This window comes from Bactrocera latifrons, unplaced genomic scaffold (assembly GCF_001853355.1).
Source record: "Bactrocera latifrons isolate USDA-ARS-PBARC rearing strain unplaced genomic scaffold, ASM185335v1 scaffold_399, whole genome shotgun sequence".
NCBI classification, from domain to species: domain Eukaryota; kingdom Metazoa; phylum Arthropoda; class Insecta; order Diptera; family Tephritidae; genus Bactrocera; species Bactrocera latifrons.
The window spans coordinates 155,880-174,499 of NW_017537044.1; the positions used below are offsets into that span (position 1 = coordinate 155,880).

General features: G+C 32.5%; 1 protein-coding gene across 7 annotated transcripts in view; it reads left to right on the forward strand.

The window, feature by feature from the left end:
• Positions 1-18,620, forward strand: part of LOC108972351 (heterogeneous nuclear ribonucleoprotein L-like) — a 108,460-nt gene that overhangs the window by 49,913 nt on the left and 39,927 nt on the right. For 3 of the 7 annotated variants that reach the window (XM_018938898.1, XM_018938899.1, XM_018938900.1), the window contains exon 3: positions 5,284-5,331. The exons of the other annotated variants lie outside the window; for them this stretch is intronic. In XM_018938898.1, the coding sequence (XP_018794443.1) occupies positions 5,284-5,331 (48 nt within the window). The remainder of the gene's footprint in view (positions 1-5,283; positions 5,332-18,620) is intronic. 7 annotated transcript variants of the gene reach the window in all.

Below are 18,620 nucleotides of genomic sequence, written 5' to 3' on the forward strand. Positions count from 1 at the left end.
TCATATTTAATTTTTTATTTTCTTTTTATTTTAATTTGTTAAACCCTCATTTTTTTCAATCCGAGCTGCTCAATTTTTCTTAAGTTGAAGCTTTAGAAGTCGTAGAATAAGTCCCGTCTCATCCGGCTAAAGGCATTGGCAAAGGTTATCACACTACACGCTCTGCATTCCGTCACATCCACTTTTCCAATGATGTTAAGGGTAGGGCCTTGTTGTGATCCCTGCAATCTAACTAAATTCCCTCAGCGGTGCGGAAGATTTCTCTAAAATAGTTGGTTCTCGATTGGTTTGAAATTTTTATGATATATTTGTCATATCAGAATCGCTTTTTACGCCATTCCAAGGTGTACATTTTTCACAAAAAAAAAAAAAAAAAAATCCACATTTTTCCTAAGTTTTGATTCGTCTTTCGTTCATTTTCGTTAGTTTTAAAATCTGTCTCTTATACACATCTAGATGTGTATAAGAGACAGGTTAAAACTAAAATTAGATTTAAAAAATTAAAATAAAAAAAATTAAATTAAACAGAAATTAAAAAATGATGAAAAGATAAATTTTTATCACAAAAATCTGCCTCGTCGCCAGTCACTTTTTTTCGTAGGTCCTGATGGCGATTCTGCAAAAAAGAATCCGAAAAAAACGCAAGTTGCAAATGGAGACTAAAGTAGATGTAAATACWTGCTTATATTTATGTATGTATGCGTATTTTTTTAGTACGTCATGCACTTAATTATTCGAAAACTTCCATTTCATCCATTAATATTTGAATTATTTATGCATTCTCGCGCCTTCTCAGAATTAGTTAGAAAAAAAAAAATTATCTTTGCACCCAAAAGTAGGCAAGAGTTGCATTTATTGTTCAGTTTTAATTTTTTCAGCTGTTTTTTTTTTTGTAATATGCTAGCTGCTTTGAGCGCTCTCAAGTATTTTTTAGCGCCACAGCTGCCTAGCTTCGCATGCAACTTTCTTATTTCCAACACTTTGTCCCCGAGAAAAAAAACGTTTCACTTAACGCCGTAAATCATTGCCAGTGTTGCAAAAGACATTTGCGGCATCAAAGTGATGAATTAACGGGCATATTTGAGATGCTTGCAATAAAAAATTAAATTAAAAAGTGCTACAAAAACTTAAAAACGAACAAAAGTACACATACAATGTATACATAGATGTGCGAGCAGCGAAAGCTTACCCCCAAATAACCTTAAAAAGTACTTATGCCTCCATACTTTCTTAAAACTTTTCACTTATGAAGGTGACGAAGTGGTTGGTGAAGGGGGGGCGGTATGTTTAAATAGATGTAAAGGGTGAAAATTTTACTTTTGTTTAAGAGAGACAAAACAGAAAAAGCTTTCACATTCTTACAACAGCTGAAGAAAATTATATTTATCTTTGCCAACACTCTCTAAGTTAAATAAAAACTTAAATTAAATGTGTGCGCCAAAAAAAAAAAGGAATTGAAGTGTAGCATTTGTAAAGAAAGTTCATGTGCATATTTTATGTTGGATTAAAGCAGGCGGCTAACCGCAGCTTATGAGCTTTCGGCATAAGTGTTATATGTATGCATTTGTATATACTTATTTCATAGCTCATGTGTGATACATATGCACAAGCATTTATATTTGCCCTTTAACTCGCTAGGTGTTGAAACTCATTAGCGTTGTAGTGCCCTGCTGAAGTAGTGACTGGAAGCGGCCTTTGAGAGCTTTCGAAAAACGGCTTGATCTTTCATACTTACATTCAACACGTATGTTGTTGTATGTGTTGTAGGGTTTCGTGGGTTTGAAGAGCCTAAAAATGCATAACAAACTAGCGCAAGCCACAAAAAAGGTCAAAGCGTTCTACAAGCTTAAAGGGACAAAAAATGGAAGCTTAAAAGCTTTAGTGCTTATTTAAAGCAGAAAAAAAGTATTTTGCAACAACAGATGTGCACGGTGGAATAATTTGGAGAATTTCTGTGCGTTTTTACAAATGCTTGAATAGCAAGCGCTATGCTTGTACGCTGATTTGAAAAGATTGAATGTACTTAAAATTACTCTAAAATTCTTCAACTCAAACGTTTTGTGTATTTTTTCGCACCGAGAGCTGCAAGTGCTATGCTTGAACACTAATTTCAAATCATTGATAATGCAATAAGCCTTCGAAAGATTTGCAACCACAAATATGCTCGGTGGGATTATTTAGAGTATTTTTAGTACATTTTGTCAAATGCTTGAACTGCAGGCGCTATGCTTGAACACTGGTTTTATGTAATTAAAGGTAAAATATTTATGTATAATCACTTCAATTTCTAATGTATTTAGTAAAATTTTCTGAGAGCTTAAACAAGCTGGTTTGTGATATGCTTGTTTATGCTTGACTGTAAAATACTTCAAATATTATTTCAGTATTTAATTTGAGATTTGTGCATAATTTTCGGGTATAAAATCTAAAATTTTGCAAAATTAGATAAAATGTGTTTGCATGAATGATTGAACGCATGCTTGAATTATAGAAAGCTGCGCCGACTACTTTGCTTTGCGATTTTCTGTTACGCCAAATTAACTTAGTATCAATTTTTGCCGGATTAAGTTGCATTTTGCTGTTTGAAAGCATGCTTGCATAATAAAAATCTTCATATGGTACTTTATAATGCTCGAAACTTGCTGCGCTATACTTCATTAATTTTTATGCATACTTTTCGGGTATACAATTCCAAAATTTTGCAAAATTAGGTAAACTTTCTTTGCTTGAATGCTGAAACGCATGCTTGAATTTAAAAAGCTGCTTCGACTATTTTTCTTTGTCAATTTTTGCAAGATTAAGTGATGTTTTGTTGCTTGAAAGCATGCTTGAATGATTACAATCTGCGTATACAATTTTATTTTACGATTTTCTGCTATTTTTAGTGTTAATTTCAAATGTAACAAATTAATACTCAATCTTCTTTGCTTGATACCACGCTTGAACTATAAAAAATTTGCTAGTTTCGGTTTATCTCCATTTAAAACTATTAAACTCTTAAATTTTTCAAAATATAGTAACTTTTTGTTGCTTGAAAGACTACTTGACTTGAAAACAAGCTTCAGGGCATGAAATTTGCTCAAATTACAAATTAACACTAAATCTTGCTGCTTGTTACTATGCTTCAGCTCTAAAAATAATGCTAATTATTGGATTTTCTCTACTTAAACGTATTTACACGCTAATTATTAAATTATTTGAGAACAGCGCTACTGTTGTTAAGCTCGAAACTTGTTCGCGCGTGCTTGAGCGTATGCTTGATAAGGCAATTAACACAATTTAAACCTTTAAGAGACTACCGAAGGTCAACTATACAGTCTACAAATACGTTTTCTGAATGCCTGCCTATATAAAGGCGATCAAACTACACTATTTGGCACAATGCTGGCAATTTTTTTCGCTACTCAATACTTTGAAGTCTTTTGCGCTGCGCTATGCAATGCAATTTGAATGAAACGCCAGCTGTCAACAGCTGGTGACTCGGATTTAATGTACTTGAAAATAGAAAAAAGCCGATTACAGAGATTAGGTGATTTCCTTGACGCTTGGCATATGACCTCCTCCACCACATACGCACATATGCATATATGCTACTTATGCCACATGTATAAGTGTATATGTGTGTCGTTGAGTTTTGCTGCTTAATGCAGGAATGCATCTGAAGCTTATGCAGGAAGTTTGATATCTTTACAACTCTTTTGATATTCACGCACACAAACACACACATACAGCTTCTCATCCAGCGCGGTGTCGCTACGCGGCGCACCCGATGAAGATGAATCCGTTCGTAATGACAAATATGTGGAGTGAAAAGCACTTGACAGCAACTCCACCCACTGCCATTTCAGCGCTAATGTGTACTTGCACAACAACAACAACCAGCAATCTGGATGCGCATATGTCGTATATGCATGTGTTTGTATGAGCGTTTGTGTGCAAGCAGTTATTGCAATCATTGCAGCTTAGCTGTCTGTCGCGTGGCAGCTCTGTAATGGAAGCGCCTCCTACTTTAGACACACGTTGTGGCAAGGCTGTCTTCTTTCATTCTAGAATTTCCCGCTTTTCCGTGCACACATTATACTCTCATCTATGCCCACGCGCTTACTTCGTTGGCAATTGGGTCAAGTGTGCCACAGCAGCGGCCGAGTAAACACATGCAATTGTAGGCGCAATTCACACACACACATACAAGCATACATATATGCGGCAGTTGCGCACAAATAGAGCAGGCGCTCCATGATTCGTTGCACACTTGAGTTGAAGTGTTGGAAACATTAGAAAATTGAGTTGTGAAAATAAATTTTTTCCTGCTTTTAGTTGTGTTACCTTGTGTTGCGCAGCATACCTTCAGGCGCATGCTATTAAAATAATGTATTTTTAATGCTATTTTTTTTTTCTTAAAATGTATTTTCTTTGTAATGAAAACAATAAAAAAAACGATTAACACAAATAAAATAATTTCTATAGAAAAGCTTTATTTTGATCGTTCAGTTTGTATAGTATGACAGCTATATTCTATAGTGGTTCGATCTGAAAAATTTCTTCAGACATTATAGCCTTCCCGTTGACAATAATTCAAGCCAAATTTTGTGAAGATAACTCAAAAAATAAAAAGGTTTTCCATATAAGCACTTGATTTTGATCAATCACTTTGTATGGCAACTATATGCTATGGTCGCTCGATTTGAAATATCTTTTTTTTAGATATTGTAGCATAGCCTTTAACAGTATTTGATGCCGAATTTCGTTATGATGTCTCGTCAAATAAAAAAGTTTTCCTTAAAAGGGCTCGATTTTCAACGTTCAGTTTATAAGACAGCTATATTCTATAGTGGTTCGATCTGAAAAATTTCTTCAGATATTATAGTTTTCCCGTTGACGTAAATTCAAGCCAAATTTTGTGAATATATCTCGTAAAATAAAAAAGTTTTCCATGCAAACACTTGATCCCGAGCGTACAGTTTGTATGACAGCTATATGTTAAAGTAAGCCGATATCTGCGTTTTCAACAAATGAGCAGCTGCTTGTGAAGCAAAAAGTGTGTGCAAAATTTCAGATTCATATCTGAAATATTGAGCAAATAACTTGCATATATACAGACAGATGGACGTGGCTAAATCAACTCAGCTTGTCACGCTAATTTATATATTTATATATGTATTTATTTTATTACATTTTTTTAATCATTTTCTTTCTTAATATACTCTTTTTATTATGTATATAAAAAATATTGTATCTTTATATATTGAAACTCATTATCTCTTCTCTTCTCTCTCTTTTCAGGTAAGTTTCAGCAAAATAGTTTCATAACTACCACCACAAATAGTACTAGTAAGTACACAATTTTCTATTACACTTAATAAAAAAATATTAACCAGTTATACATACGTATATAAGGCGATTTTTCATTTGAAATAAAGCTCGAATTAACAGCAGATGTTTCTTCAGCATAGCGTGACTGCGTGCATCAAAAAGCATGAAGTTTAAATAAATCGTTGCATGTATTTGCATGTATATAATAAATTCAATTGATTTTCATACGTTCTTTAATTTTTTACACACAATTTATGTTTTAAAAACTGCAAAATCAAAGCGAATATTTTCATACTGCGCCTAAAAAATGTGCTTATTAATTTTTAAAATTTCATTGAAGCATACTTTTAGGTGTTGCGCCGTTTAATATACCATATATCATATACCATAAATTTTATTTTAATATTAAACGGATTAAGCGACAAATTAATTTTATTATTTAAAATTTTTACTTCGTGCTATACTTTTAGGCGTTCTGAGTTTGACATTTTTTATTTTAGTTTAGTTTACTTTGCTTGTTTTATAATTAATTCTGAAATTAGAAAATTGAGAAAATGGGAATGTTTTTCTTACACATGCCAATTTAACTGTTGGAAATTTTACTTTCTGCTAAATTTTTAGGCTCTTTGCCAAATCCTGGAACTGAAGTTTCTTTTTACGTCAATTAAAGCATACTTTGTTTTCATATTTTTCTTTGTGTAAATATAAATTAGTTAACAGTTATAAATTTGAATTTTGCAAATTTAAGGTATACCTTTAGGCGCTAAATACATAAAAGTCATGTTTTTGATATAGTTTTAGGCGCTTTGCCTGGTACTAAAGTTTTTTTTGCTTAAATTAATTTATAAATTATTATTATATTTCTGTTTGAGCTAAAATAAATTAGTTAAATCATTAGAAATTTTAACTTTTGAGGTATACCTTTTGGCGCTAAGCACATACATTTTCATTTTTTGCCTTGAATCAAGTTTAAAAATATTTCATACTTCTTTATGTTTAGCTGTATTATTAAAATAAAATAAAAAGCAACAAAAACAACAATTGCGCTTTTGTTTTAGAGGTGAGATTTTTTAAATATTTTAGCCTAAAACTGTATATGAAATGTTAGAATATGCTTAATGTTTGTATAAATATATTTGGCGCAAGGCGTACTTTTAGGCGATTTACCTTTTGATGAGATATGTTTAACTTTTTACTCCAAATATTCGGTATAAAATATTGTAAATTTTCCAATGTTTTACAAGCTGCTTTAGCTATTCGAAATGTTACTTCGAAGCATACTTTCAGGCGTTCTTTTAGTGAAATATGTTTAATATACACACATACATTCGTGCCTTGTGTATGTTTTTATACATCTTTTTTTTTTTTTTATACATTTTTTCAAGTTTTTGTCAAAAGGTCAAGGTCAAAAGGTTCTTACATAAGTACATATTTAAAACTGGGAAAAAATTCCACTTGTGTAACAGTAAAAATTTCCTATGTTGCAAAATGACAATATTTATAAATACAAGTATACTTTAATAAGTTAAAAAATAAAATTTTTGAAAAAGTTTTGAAAAAAAACATTGAAAAATTTTGAAAACGAAATTTAAAAAAAAAAATTTTGAAACAATTAAAAAAAGTTGAATAATTAAAAAATAATTTAGTATATTTTGAAAATGTACTTTTTTATTTACATACATACAGCCGTGGTCACGCAAATAGCACACTTAGTTATAGGAAGCAATAAGCGCTAATACAATTGACAAAGATCTTTAAAAGAGTAAACAAAGCTTAAAATATGATTACTTGTTTATTAATTTATCCATTTAAGTAAAAAAAGCCAAATAGCAATTCACAAATTATTAGTATTATTTGAAAAACTTGAACACCCTCTAAAATGCCTTGGTCACCCAAATAGCACGTTTTACCATACTTGCAAAATTCATGTGAAATCAGTGAAATTTAATCAACGATTTGGTGCCATAATATGCTTACGTTGCTAATACTTGGTTCTATATTCCAGATTTTCAATTATGGCATCACATCCGCATATCCTATTTTCTACAAGCTTCTCGCATATCTTCTTTGGGATGAAGTACCAAGATTCCTTAATACCTTCCAAAAAATCCTCAAAATTTGTATAATTCTTAGTAGCAATTTTAAGGTTAACATCGTTACATAAGTTTTTTATTGGATTAAGGCCAGGGTTTAGAGCTGGCTAATCCAAAACAATTATCCGTTTCTTTCTTAAGTCAATGCTTTGTGATTCTGGCTGTGTGCTTACTGTCGTTATCCTGCACAAAAGTACAGCGAAGAAGCATGCAATTGAAAGAAAATGATTTCATTTCATTCCTTAATATGTCTAAATATTTGTACCGATCCATTTTCGCCTAAATGGGATATATTGGGCCCACGTCATGCCAGGAAAAGGTACCATATCATTATATTTCCGCCTGCGTATTTTATCATCCGTTTTGTGCACCTGGAATTCAACGATTGACCTTTAGGACGATGAGCATTACTTTTCCTATCAGGACCATTCTATTAATTTTGGTTTCATCTGTTTTTAGTACATTTTTCCCAAAAATAAGGTCCTTATCCCTATGTGTTTTCGCGAAATGTAGCCGATTTTGGATGTGCCGTTTTGACAGAAGTGTTTTTTTTTTTTTTTTTTTACTCTGGCAGCCAAAAAGTTGTACCTCATAAAACGTCTTCCAATAGCCTTCCGCGATGTATTTAATCCATATTCTTCATTGATTTCCTGTATTATTTGTCATGAAGACTTAAAAGGGTCGGCCTTACTTCTCCAGACTATGGCTCTATCTTCAGTAATTGTTGTTGTTCGCGGTGGTTTAGTTTTTTTTTGTTTTTGGTCAAATAGATCTCGTTAGCTTTTATGAGTTGAACACCACTATAAACCATTTTCCGGAAACAATTCAATAAAACAGCAATTTCTGAACAGTTTTCCCAGATTTTTTCATATTGTGCATAATGCGTCTTTTTTTCAGCACTACAGTGCTTACCACGGCCCATTTCCACTCGAATTAAATCACTTTATAATAGACAACCTTAATTAGTAATAAAAATTAACTCCTTATAATTTTTTTGCAAACAAATTTTCACTTTCTAAAAAATGTGCTATTTGAGTGACCAATCCATTTTAGAGGGAGTTCAAGTTTTTCAATTAATACTAATTATTCGTGAATTTCTATTTGCTTTTTTTACTTAAATGGGTATATTAATAAATAAGTAATCGCATTTTAAGCCCTTTTTAATGTTAAAAATAAAAATTGTCAATTGCAGAAACGCTTATTGCTTCTTACGAGTAAGTGTGCTATTTGCGTGACCATGGCTGTACATACATTTTACAAATTTTTTTGTTTTTTTTTTAAAAGTGCGTTTTAATCACCCAAATATGTTTTAAAAAAAATGATCTTAAATTAAATGCGGTTTTTTTCTATTTAAAGTTCTTTTTTGGACCAACCTAATATGTTTCAGTAAAAAGTTTATCTTATGAGCTGTTTTAGCACTCTTCGCTTTGATTTCCATACGTGCAGTACCTCATATTCATTTATTTATATGTATATGTGATAACCTTTCGGAGAAATGCATCAGTCATTCAAAATCTCGAATTAAATGCCAAATATCAAGAAAAAGATAAAATCTCTTATCTGCCAATGACCATTAGGAGCATATGCTCACATACACAAATGCACATCCACGCACACATACAAATGTACAAAACTATATTTTTAATGAAGTTGCTCTTGAATTAGCCCGATGCATGCTTGAAATTACCCCAGTGAAAGAAAGCAAATCAAAGCGACAGATAATAATCTCCCCAAAGGAAGCACTATCATTTCAAGTGTGAGAGGGGTTGGTGATGGCAGCAAATTAATGCCATTCTGATGACAGACATGAAGATAGATGTACTTGAATATGCAAAGTGGCATATAAAAGCTGCCATTGAAACTACAGCGAACCCCACCCACTCAAACCGTCGACTCTTTGCTCAGTGGCAATGAGATAATCCACTTTAAACAATGCACTTGTTGTTTTTATATTTTGCTGCTGGCAATTGAATTACTCGTAGCTATTTACACACTTGTGTCTGTCGCCCACTACAGCTGCCAGACGACCAGCTGCCGATCAACCTGGAATAGGTGCCACCTGAAATCAGTTCAAGTCTCACTCGCACCCTTCCTTATTTGCTCGACCTCTAGCCGCTTCGGCAGCTCAGCTGCTACCTGCAGGTCACTTTATCTTCCATTTCCATTAACATTTCAATTTCCCAAGTGCATTCGCCATGGCATATTTTCGAGAATTCACTAACTTTCGCTTTCTTCAACCAACGTAGTCAGTCGCTCGACCTGCAGGCGCTTGTGTTGTGGCCTATTTGTTGTAGGTCACCTAGCAGCATCACCACTGCCGCCAGCTGCCGCTGCCTTGCCGCGCTCCAGCAATGTTGATTTAAAAGCTTCAAGTGTACATTACAAAATATTTATCTGCATTAGCATATCAGTCTTCAACGCTTGCTCGGAGCTTACACTATTCCTTTCCGCCGGTCTCTTGCTCTCGCGCTCACCCTGCTCTCGCTGTGCCCAAACTGTTCGTGCATATTTGTTGCGCTTGTAAGTGCTTTCTGCAATATTAAAATATTATTAGTCGCTTTCGCAATGACTAAGTACATATTTATCGCAAAACTTGCCGTTGCAAGGCGAACGGATTTAATTTCCCATTTTCCCGGAAGCTGCAAAGGACATTTTGCGAAATTATTATGCAACTTAATTTCTGTTGGATTTTGTTTGGGTACCGTTTTTTATTGAAAAAGCGTCAAGCAAAAACTTTAGTAGTTCCAGTTTAAACGAACATTGAAAGCTGTTAATGTGAATACTACTGAAGCTGGAACAAAGGTTCAGCGTGCAGCATTTTGTAGCATAACTTTCGGAGCATTGACTTTTATTACGTTCAATTTGACATATTGTTTTTATAGTAATCGGAGAAAGCTAGTTTAGAAAATATTTATTTTGCTATCACTTTTTGATCAAAATTTAGTACAAGAAATAAATGAAAGATCCTTAAAGCTTTCGTAATCTAGTTGAGAGCGTAACATTTGCAATGAATGAGTTTTGAACTTTTTAAATTTTCTCAAATGTGTATTACCGCAGATCTTTCTTAAAGCTTTAAACAAATTAGAGTGTGTCGAGCTTTTTCAAATATTTCATATTTTCCTAAACGTAAAGCTTTTTTGAAGTTTGAACTAATGAAATTCCAAATTTTGAGCTATTTTGAACTTTCTTATAATGTGCCCCCATTTTACTCACAATCTTTGAAAGGAGAAGAAAGTGCAAGACAATCAAAATTTTAAATCTTGAACTGAGAAATTGAAAAATAGAGCTTTCTTCGAGCTTTTTTAATTACACTTACATTAACTTAAATCTAAAGCTTTTAGAAGTTTTTTGAAAGTTTTAACCAATGACATTATTGGTACACTTTGATTACTACTTTTGAAAGGAGCTTTTACAAAGCATTTAAATTTAAATAATTTTGTCAAACTGTATATTAGAACCAGATCTTTCTTAAAGCTTTAATCCAGCTAGAGCTTTCTTCGAGCTTTTATTATATTTATATTTTCTTAATAATCAAGTTTTTGAAAAGCTTTTTATGAAAGCTTTTATAGAAGTTAATTTCAAAAATCTTGAAATATGTAAACTTTTTAAAAAGACTAAAGTTTTAAAAGCTTTATTTCAAGTAAAGCTTTCATCGAAATAAACTTTGGATACTTTTTAAAATGTACATTAGTGCTGAGCATTTTAAAAACTTTATGCCAAGTAAAGTTTTTGTCTACCTTTTTTTTTTATTTTACATACATACATACATATGTATATCCTATTCTTGTCCAATTTTTGCAAAACAATTTTTTGTCTGTAAAAAAGCTTTTTAGGGGAAAGTTTTATACGCATGTAAATATAATTTCTTCAAAACATTATGAAACCCGGTTGATGAGCTTTCTAAATAGCTTTTTAAGAACTTTATTAATATAGCTTTTATTGAGCTTTTTTAGTATTATATTACCTGAAATTTTGTAGGTAAAATTTTTTTAAAGTTAAAGCTTTCAAATATTTTCAAGAGCTTTATTTGAAGTAAAGCTTTCAGAAAGCGTGAACTTCTATTTTTTATATAATAACAGTTTTTTACACTAATAAATTTTGTTAGCCTCAAAAGAACTTAGTTGAGCTTGTATAAAGCTTTTCATATACTCCTACATTTTAAATTAAGGCTGGAAAGCTTTTCCTTCGTTACTCATATTAAGTATTTTAAAGATAGTTCGCTCGACTTTATTCACTAAAGAATAATATTTTTGTATGAAAAGTGGGGAGCGCCACCTAACGCAAACTTTTAGTAATAATGAGTATGTAAATTAACAAAATACTCTATTAATAGTAAAATACAACACAAAAATTCGCATTTTACAAAATTGGTTCTCCCGGCAGCAATTTTCCATGCACTTCCTTATAAGCCTCTAGCCTCTAGCCTGTAAGCCTGACCTTCAGTACCTTCAGCCAATTTTGAGTGCCATTCTCAAAATTCTTGGTCGTTACGTTGTCTTATTCACAAATCCACGACTTGTCATCCTTAATGATGCTTTTGAGGAATATTTGGTTCTCAGCTAGGTGATGTTAATCTGGTAGGATATAAGTCATATACCAGTTTGGTCCTTTACTCAGATACATTGCCTATAAACTCTTTTGCAGCCTCTACTCTAGCAGTGACATGTGTCTTACCTGAAATATCGACCAAAATGTGTTAAGTTATTCTATTTATTCTACTATCTAATATATTCTGTTATCTCTTTAAAGCCAAAACGATGATTTTCAAGCCTTGTTCCTTTAGCATTTTCACTGTTTGTGAGATATCCATTTAAGATTTTGCATACGTTCTTTCTTCCAAAAGAGCTCCTCATTTGTCGGAACCGCTGATAGCGGACCACTCACTATATCTTCATCATCAAAATCAAGTTCTTGTGATGAATATTTTGTGTTTGTGAACATTAGTTCCGTTTTTTTTAGAGAAGCCATTTAATCATGAAGTTCAGTCCGAGTCAATTTTGATCAGCTAATATATTGAATTGTGGGTTTCAAAATATGTGAAACCCACCAAATGGCTATTAAATTTAGAGTTTATTATATTTTAATATACCAAAGTTCAGGATGGTGCACCGTGCATTAAAAATTCAGAAGATAAACACACAAAAATGCAGTTATAATGTATTTTAAGTTTTTTCTAATGAAAAAAATTTATTTTACGCCTACATACGTACGCCTACATACGTAATAAATTTATATAATGAGTTAATTAAACTAATTGATTTAGCAAAATATTAAAACTAAATGCACTATTAAGCAAATCCTAAATATGTGTATGCTATAAAACAAGACTTTCTCAATAAACACTCCACTCATAAATATCATAAATTTCTTATTCACTGCCAAAGTGCTGTTAAGTATACTAACATATTTAGTATTTACACGTACATGTATTTGGAACTGCAAGTAAAGTGACGCTAATTGCTTTTTGTTTATATAATGCTTTGAAAACTCACACATATACATACATAAGTGGGCACACACACACACACATGTGGAGCGTAAGCTGCAATCACGCTGAGCCACTAATGATTGAATTGTGTACAGTGAATACATGCTCGTATTTATGTAATATATACATTTATATATACATTTATATTCGTATGTATCATTATGTACTCGGCACTATGCCAGCTATGTGCATGTGTATGTGTGTGTGGCTACAATTGTTTCTCTTTCATAATTAAAGCTGTACTTACGCACACAGTTCAGTTCAAGTGACAAGCGCAAAGGTCATACTTAACAAGCAAACAATAGCAAACACTGGAAACAACAACAACAAAAACAATAATAATAATAAATACCTAAAAAAAACTTCATACATTACAGTTTCGTGATTTATTTACGAGCTTCTAAATGACATGAGTCAATAGCAGTCAACACGAGTAGCGACGTGGCGCGCACAGCTGTGATAATTTTGGGCGTTAAAAAAAAAATTCGGTATTGAATGCCTAAAATAACACGCACTTATTACAGCTCAATAAAAAATTGTATACCCTGAACAGCATATTTTAATTATTGGGCTAATATATGAATGACCTGTGTGATGAGTTAAGGTGAGCTTTGCCTGTATATACGCGACCTATCCCTTCAGATACTGATCTGAAATTTTGCACACTTTCTTTTCTCCCCTAGACGCATTTCATTTGTCGTAATCGTTGATATTGAACCACTACGGTATAAAGCTGTCATACAAACTGAAAACTCGGAATCAAAACTTTGTACAGAGAACGTTTTCATTTGTTGAAATATCTCTACGAAACTTCGCACAGCTTATTTTCTTAGGCAAGGCTTTTATCTCCGAAGAAATGCTTAAAATCAGATTACTACACCATATAGCTGCCATACAAACTGAACGCTCGGAATTGAGTGCTTGTATGGGGAACTTTTTCATTTAATAAGATATCTCTCTTTCTCATATATATGAATTGCGTAGTCAAGGCTTTTATCTTCCAATATCTGGTTCAGATCGTACCACTATAGCATATAGCTTCCATACAAACTGAACGTTTAAAATCAAGTTAAAAATCGTTTTTATTAATTTTTTTATGAAAAAAGTTGTAGTGGAGTGTATTACAGCTTCGTATTGCTCTATTGGTTAACATTTGTAATGTTTTTTTTTTTTTTTTTTTTTTTTTTTTTTTTTTTTTTTTTTTTTTTTTTTTTTTTTTTTTTTTTTTTTTTTTTTTTTTTTTAAACATATACCAGCAATTATATCCGGCTGCGGAATTGAGTCGGCAGTTTGTGGCTTTCACCTTATGCCGCTCTAGCACTCGCTCATCCTCTCCACCACTCGCCTAACCTCTCAACTCCTCTCCTGCCGTACTAAATTTTGTTTATGACTGCCCATAATTACTCACTACTATTTCTTTGCCCCCCAACTAATGAGGGTCGACCAGGCACCCCCCTCACACCGCTTAATGGCGCTCTCTGCACCGACTAAATACCCAAGTGACGCATTTGCTTAATGCACTGCAATAATTTCATAGCACTTCGACTCATTTATCAATGGCCCGTTTGTGCAAATCAATTTCGTGCGCTCAAATTAAGTTTTCACAGATAATCGTTCGCGTCATTTGACTGCTGTTCATTGTTGTCTTCTGCCGGCGTACACTTCTTAATGCTGGTTGTTGTTGTACACTACTTAATACTATTTATTTGTATGCGCATATTTACATACTATCTGGGTATGCGTGAGTTTGTGCGCGGATAAACGCATGCCAATGAGTCAATATCGCCAAGTGAAATTACCAAATTCGCTGTTCGCAAGTGCGCCATATTTCATTTTTCATTTAAATTTTAGTTTATTTCTATTTTGCGATTTGTTTAGCATTTTCCTTCATTGCTGTGTATTTGCTGAGCGCGCTATTAATCTCTTTGGCGCAGCTGGTGGCGCTGTAAGCTTTTGTCGTATTTGTCTCGTTCACTTCTAGCGCATTTTTGACTTATACTTGTATTGTCTTTTTTTTGTTTTGTTTTTTTTTTCTTTTTTTTTTTTTGTTGTTTCACAAAGAATATGTACCACGAAATAATACAAACAATAATGATTTCTTGTGCGGGCTGTTAGCTTGTTTCCAGAATTAATTGCTTGTCCCATTTGAATGCACGCGTCTGCTTTTCTTTACTCATAATATGTCAAATAAATATTGGAAATTAATCATAAAATTTTTACTCATTGTCGGAAATATAATTATTTTTCGTCATGCGATTGAAGATAGAAGCAAAGTTTATTTGATTTCGTCGTGCAGTTTGTATGGCAGCCATATGCTATAGGTGATCTGATCTCAACCATTTCTTCGGAGATTGCATCAATGGCTTAGGCAATAACTCCTGCCAAAATTCGTTAAAATATTTCGTCAAATTAAAAATATTGTCATACAAGCACTTGATTCAGACTGTTCAGTTTGTATGCCAGCTATATGCTATAATTGTCCGATCTGAGTAATTTATTCAAAGATTGTAGTTTTGCCTTGAACAATAATCCATGCCAAATTTCGTAAAGATATTTCGTCAAATAAAAAAGTTTTCCATACAACCACTTTATTTCGAGCGTTCAGTTTGTATGACAGCTATATGCTATATTAGTCCCATTTCGGCCATTCCGACAAATGACCAGCTTCTTGATGAAAAAAGTACGGCTACAAAATTCCAGATCGATATCTCAACAACTACAGGACTAGTTCGCGTATAACAGACACTCAGACGTATACACCTTGTTCAGGGTATAAAAATAAATTGTTTAAATAAAAAAAATAATGTTTTTGGAGGATAGAAAAATTAGTTTTTATTTTAAGTTTTATGAAAGAAAACATTTTTATGTAAGAAACTAGGAATTTTTTACATATATTTTGAGCTTACCTGAAAAAGAGTGTTAACATGAAAATTTTAGATATTTCACTGCCCAGAACTTTACCATTCATTCAACTAATTTGTATAAGACGTCTGGTTTTCATAATCGCCCTAAACTTCTTTTCATTCGGTTTTTTATATTCCGTCCTCAATGTTTTTATGCCATTATTATTTCTTCGCTTTTTATCCTTTTCAAAGGCTTTAGCTCAGGCCAAGCATAGAAATTTATGAAATTTAGAAACTGAAAGTTAAAGTAGAAAAAATGTTGCAGCACGAAATTGAAATCGTGTACTTTTATTACTCAACCGCATACGTAGGCACTGCTTAAGGTGTACGTCTTAGCTAAACTTATGGTATGGCATTATGTTTTCACTATTGCTCGGCTAAGCCACAGAAATTTCTGAAATAGAGCAACTAAAATTTCAATTTGATGAAGTGTTGCAGCTTGAAATTGAAATTGCTTTACTTGTACAACTCAAAATCGCAAACTTTGGTACTGTTTAAGGTGTGTATTTTTGCTAAACTCATGGCATTACATTATATTCTCACTATGCGCCTAATTGCAGGCAACAGTTGTCAATAATATAATTAAGCATATAAAAACTTTGCTCAATGTATCTCAGCTAAAAATTATTATTATTATTAACTTTATTTTAAAAATATTTCTGTTAAATTCTGCGGTATATCGATGGTATTCATTGCGTTTTTGGCCTTAAATTCGAACACAATCGTAATCTTTTTGAAAAAAAAAAAAAAAATCAGCTTTATCGGTAGGAGTCGAGCAAGCACTCATTTCACACCCAAAATCATTCGAACGGACTCGCGAGAGTTGCCGAACTCTCTTGCCATTTCTCTAACATTTGTCTTGACGATTTTCAAGCACCATATCTTTCGCGTTTTTAGTAGTTTAGTTCATCATTTTGAAGAGGTCGAATGTCATCCAGAACGAGGCATGTCTTCAACGATCTCTCCACCGTCTTTGAAAGCTTTGAACCGCCCGTAGGCTTGTGTTTTTGATAAAATTTAATCACACAACATTTGGTTAGAAATATAAAATTTGAGACAAAGTCTTTGTTTGATATTTTTATCGACGATTTCCGGGTGCTTTTTTGTCAGAATGTTTGTGTCTGTGTTTGCATATTTTCCCAAAATCTGCCTGCACAAATATTTTTTACACATTGAACACTTTCAAGCTACTTGAATTCCATAGGTTTGCAGTGGAATGTAAATACAATCATAGGCTTTTCACTTAATGCCCCTGAAAGTATGCTACACTTGAAAAAAACACAATGTAACGAATTTACAAACACAGCATTGTAGCTACAAGCACTCGAACTAAGTGGAAAATACAGTGAAAAGTTTGCCATGTCATACACGATACTACATATTTATATAACAACATATGTAGCTGTATATGTATATGCATATTTATATATATTTTTAGTAACTTTAAGCTACCAAATTCATTCACTTTCAAGCAAATCAGGTCATTTCGATGAACATCGATCAATCGTGATTTGTTTGTTGCGCTACTTCAGTTCGATTATGGCCACAAGATACCCATATATACATACACATATGTATGTATATAAGTATATTTGAAGAACTCGTTATACTACAACAGATGACACTTATTAGTTGCTGGGCCCAAGAAATATATCCAAATATTATGTGAAAATAAATGGAAAATGTTTTTTGTTAAATCCAATCAAAATAATGAAAGTTTTTTCAACAGTTAATGACATATGTATGTATATAACAGTATGTATATTCGTATATACAAACGTATATGTACTTATTGATACTATGTTATAATATATAGAACACATTAAGATTCATATCAGCTTCAAAAAGCAGTGAGGAGTTGATATTCTAGCGGAAATTTGATGACTGAATCTTGATAAGAGGATATTGGCAGTTGATACTAATACATATGTAGTTACCAAACCAGCTTATTTACAAATAAATATTTTTTCAGACAACGAAGCGCTAAATCTGAACTATGAGCGTAGAAAAAAATAAGTATAGATATATAAAGCAAACAGAGATGATTAGAAAAAGTAAAAATAGTAAATTGCGGAAATTTTCAAATTATATAAACATACATACATATATACAAACATAAGTATAGGTACATATATGCTCAAATATCCTTCTTGAAAAACTTCCGTTAGTGCTTAATACTGCCATTGCCACATTATTGAGTGATTGCTGCAGTACCGTTATTTTGTATTAGTGAGCTGCGCCTTATTATATTACTTTGCTTGTTTGCCCTCACACACATACACAGGCACTCTGACGCTTATGTATCTGTTTATACTTGTACACCATACTTAATGTGACATTAACAAACCATCAGCACTGACAAGTGTAAATGATTGATGATTGTTTGTATTGATTGAGAGCAGCGAGAGGTTCGAGAGATTGCAGAAAAAGTAGTGTGTGCGACGTAGAAAATGCGAAGACTTTTATGAGATATTCGGCAAACTACGCTGATAAGCAAGCCAATCATTAAATGTCGATGGGTATTAATCACGAATTGAAGAGAGGATGGCAGGGTAGGTATGCATATAGAACATATGCGAAATTATGCGATTGTAATGTATAGGTTAAGTGAGTTTTATATTGGCACTCAGTTTAAGTAAGTTTGCTAGTTTCAGTTGCTTCAATTTCAAATACAAATATTTACTTTAATAGTGTTAAAATTTCTATGCATGAGCAACGGTTTGGAAAATAGAAATTTTTAACATGAAAGACAAAAACATAATTTTTCACAATAGCGTAAATATTACAGTGAAAATTAAAATTAAAAAAAAAAAATTTTTTTTT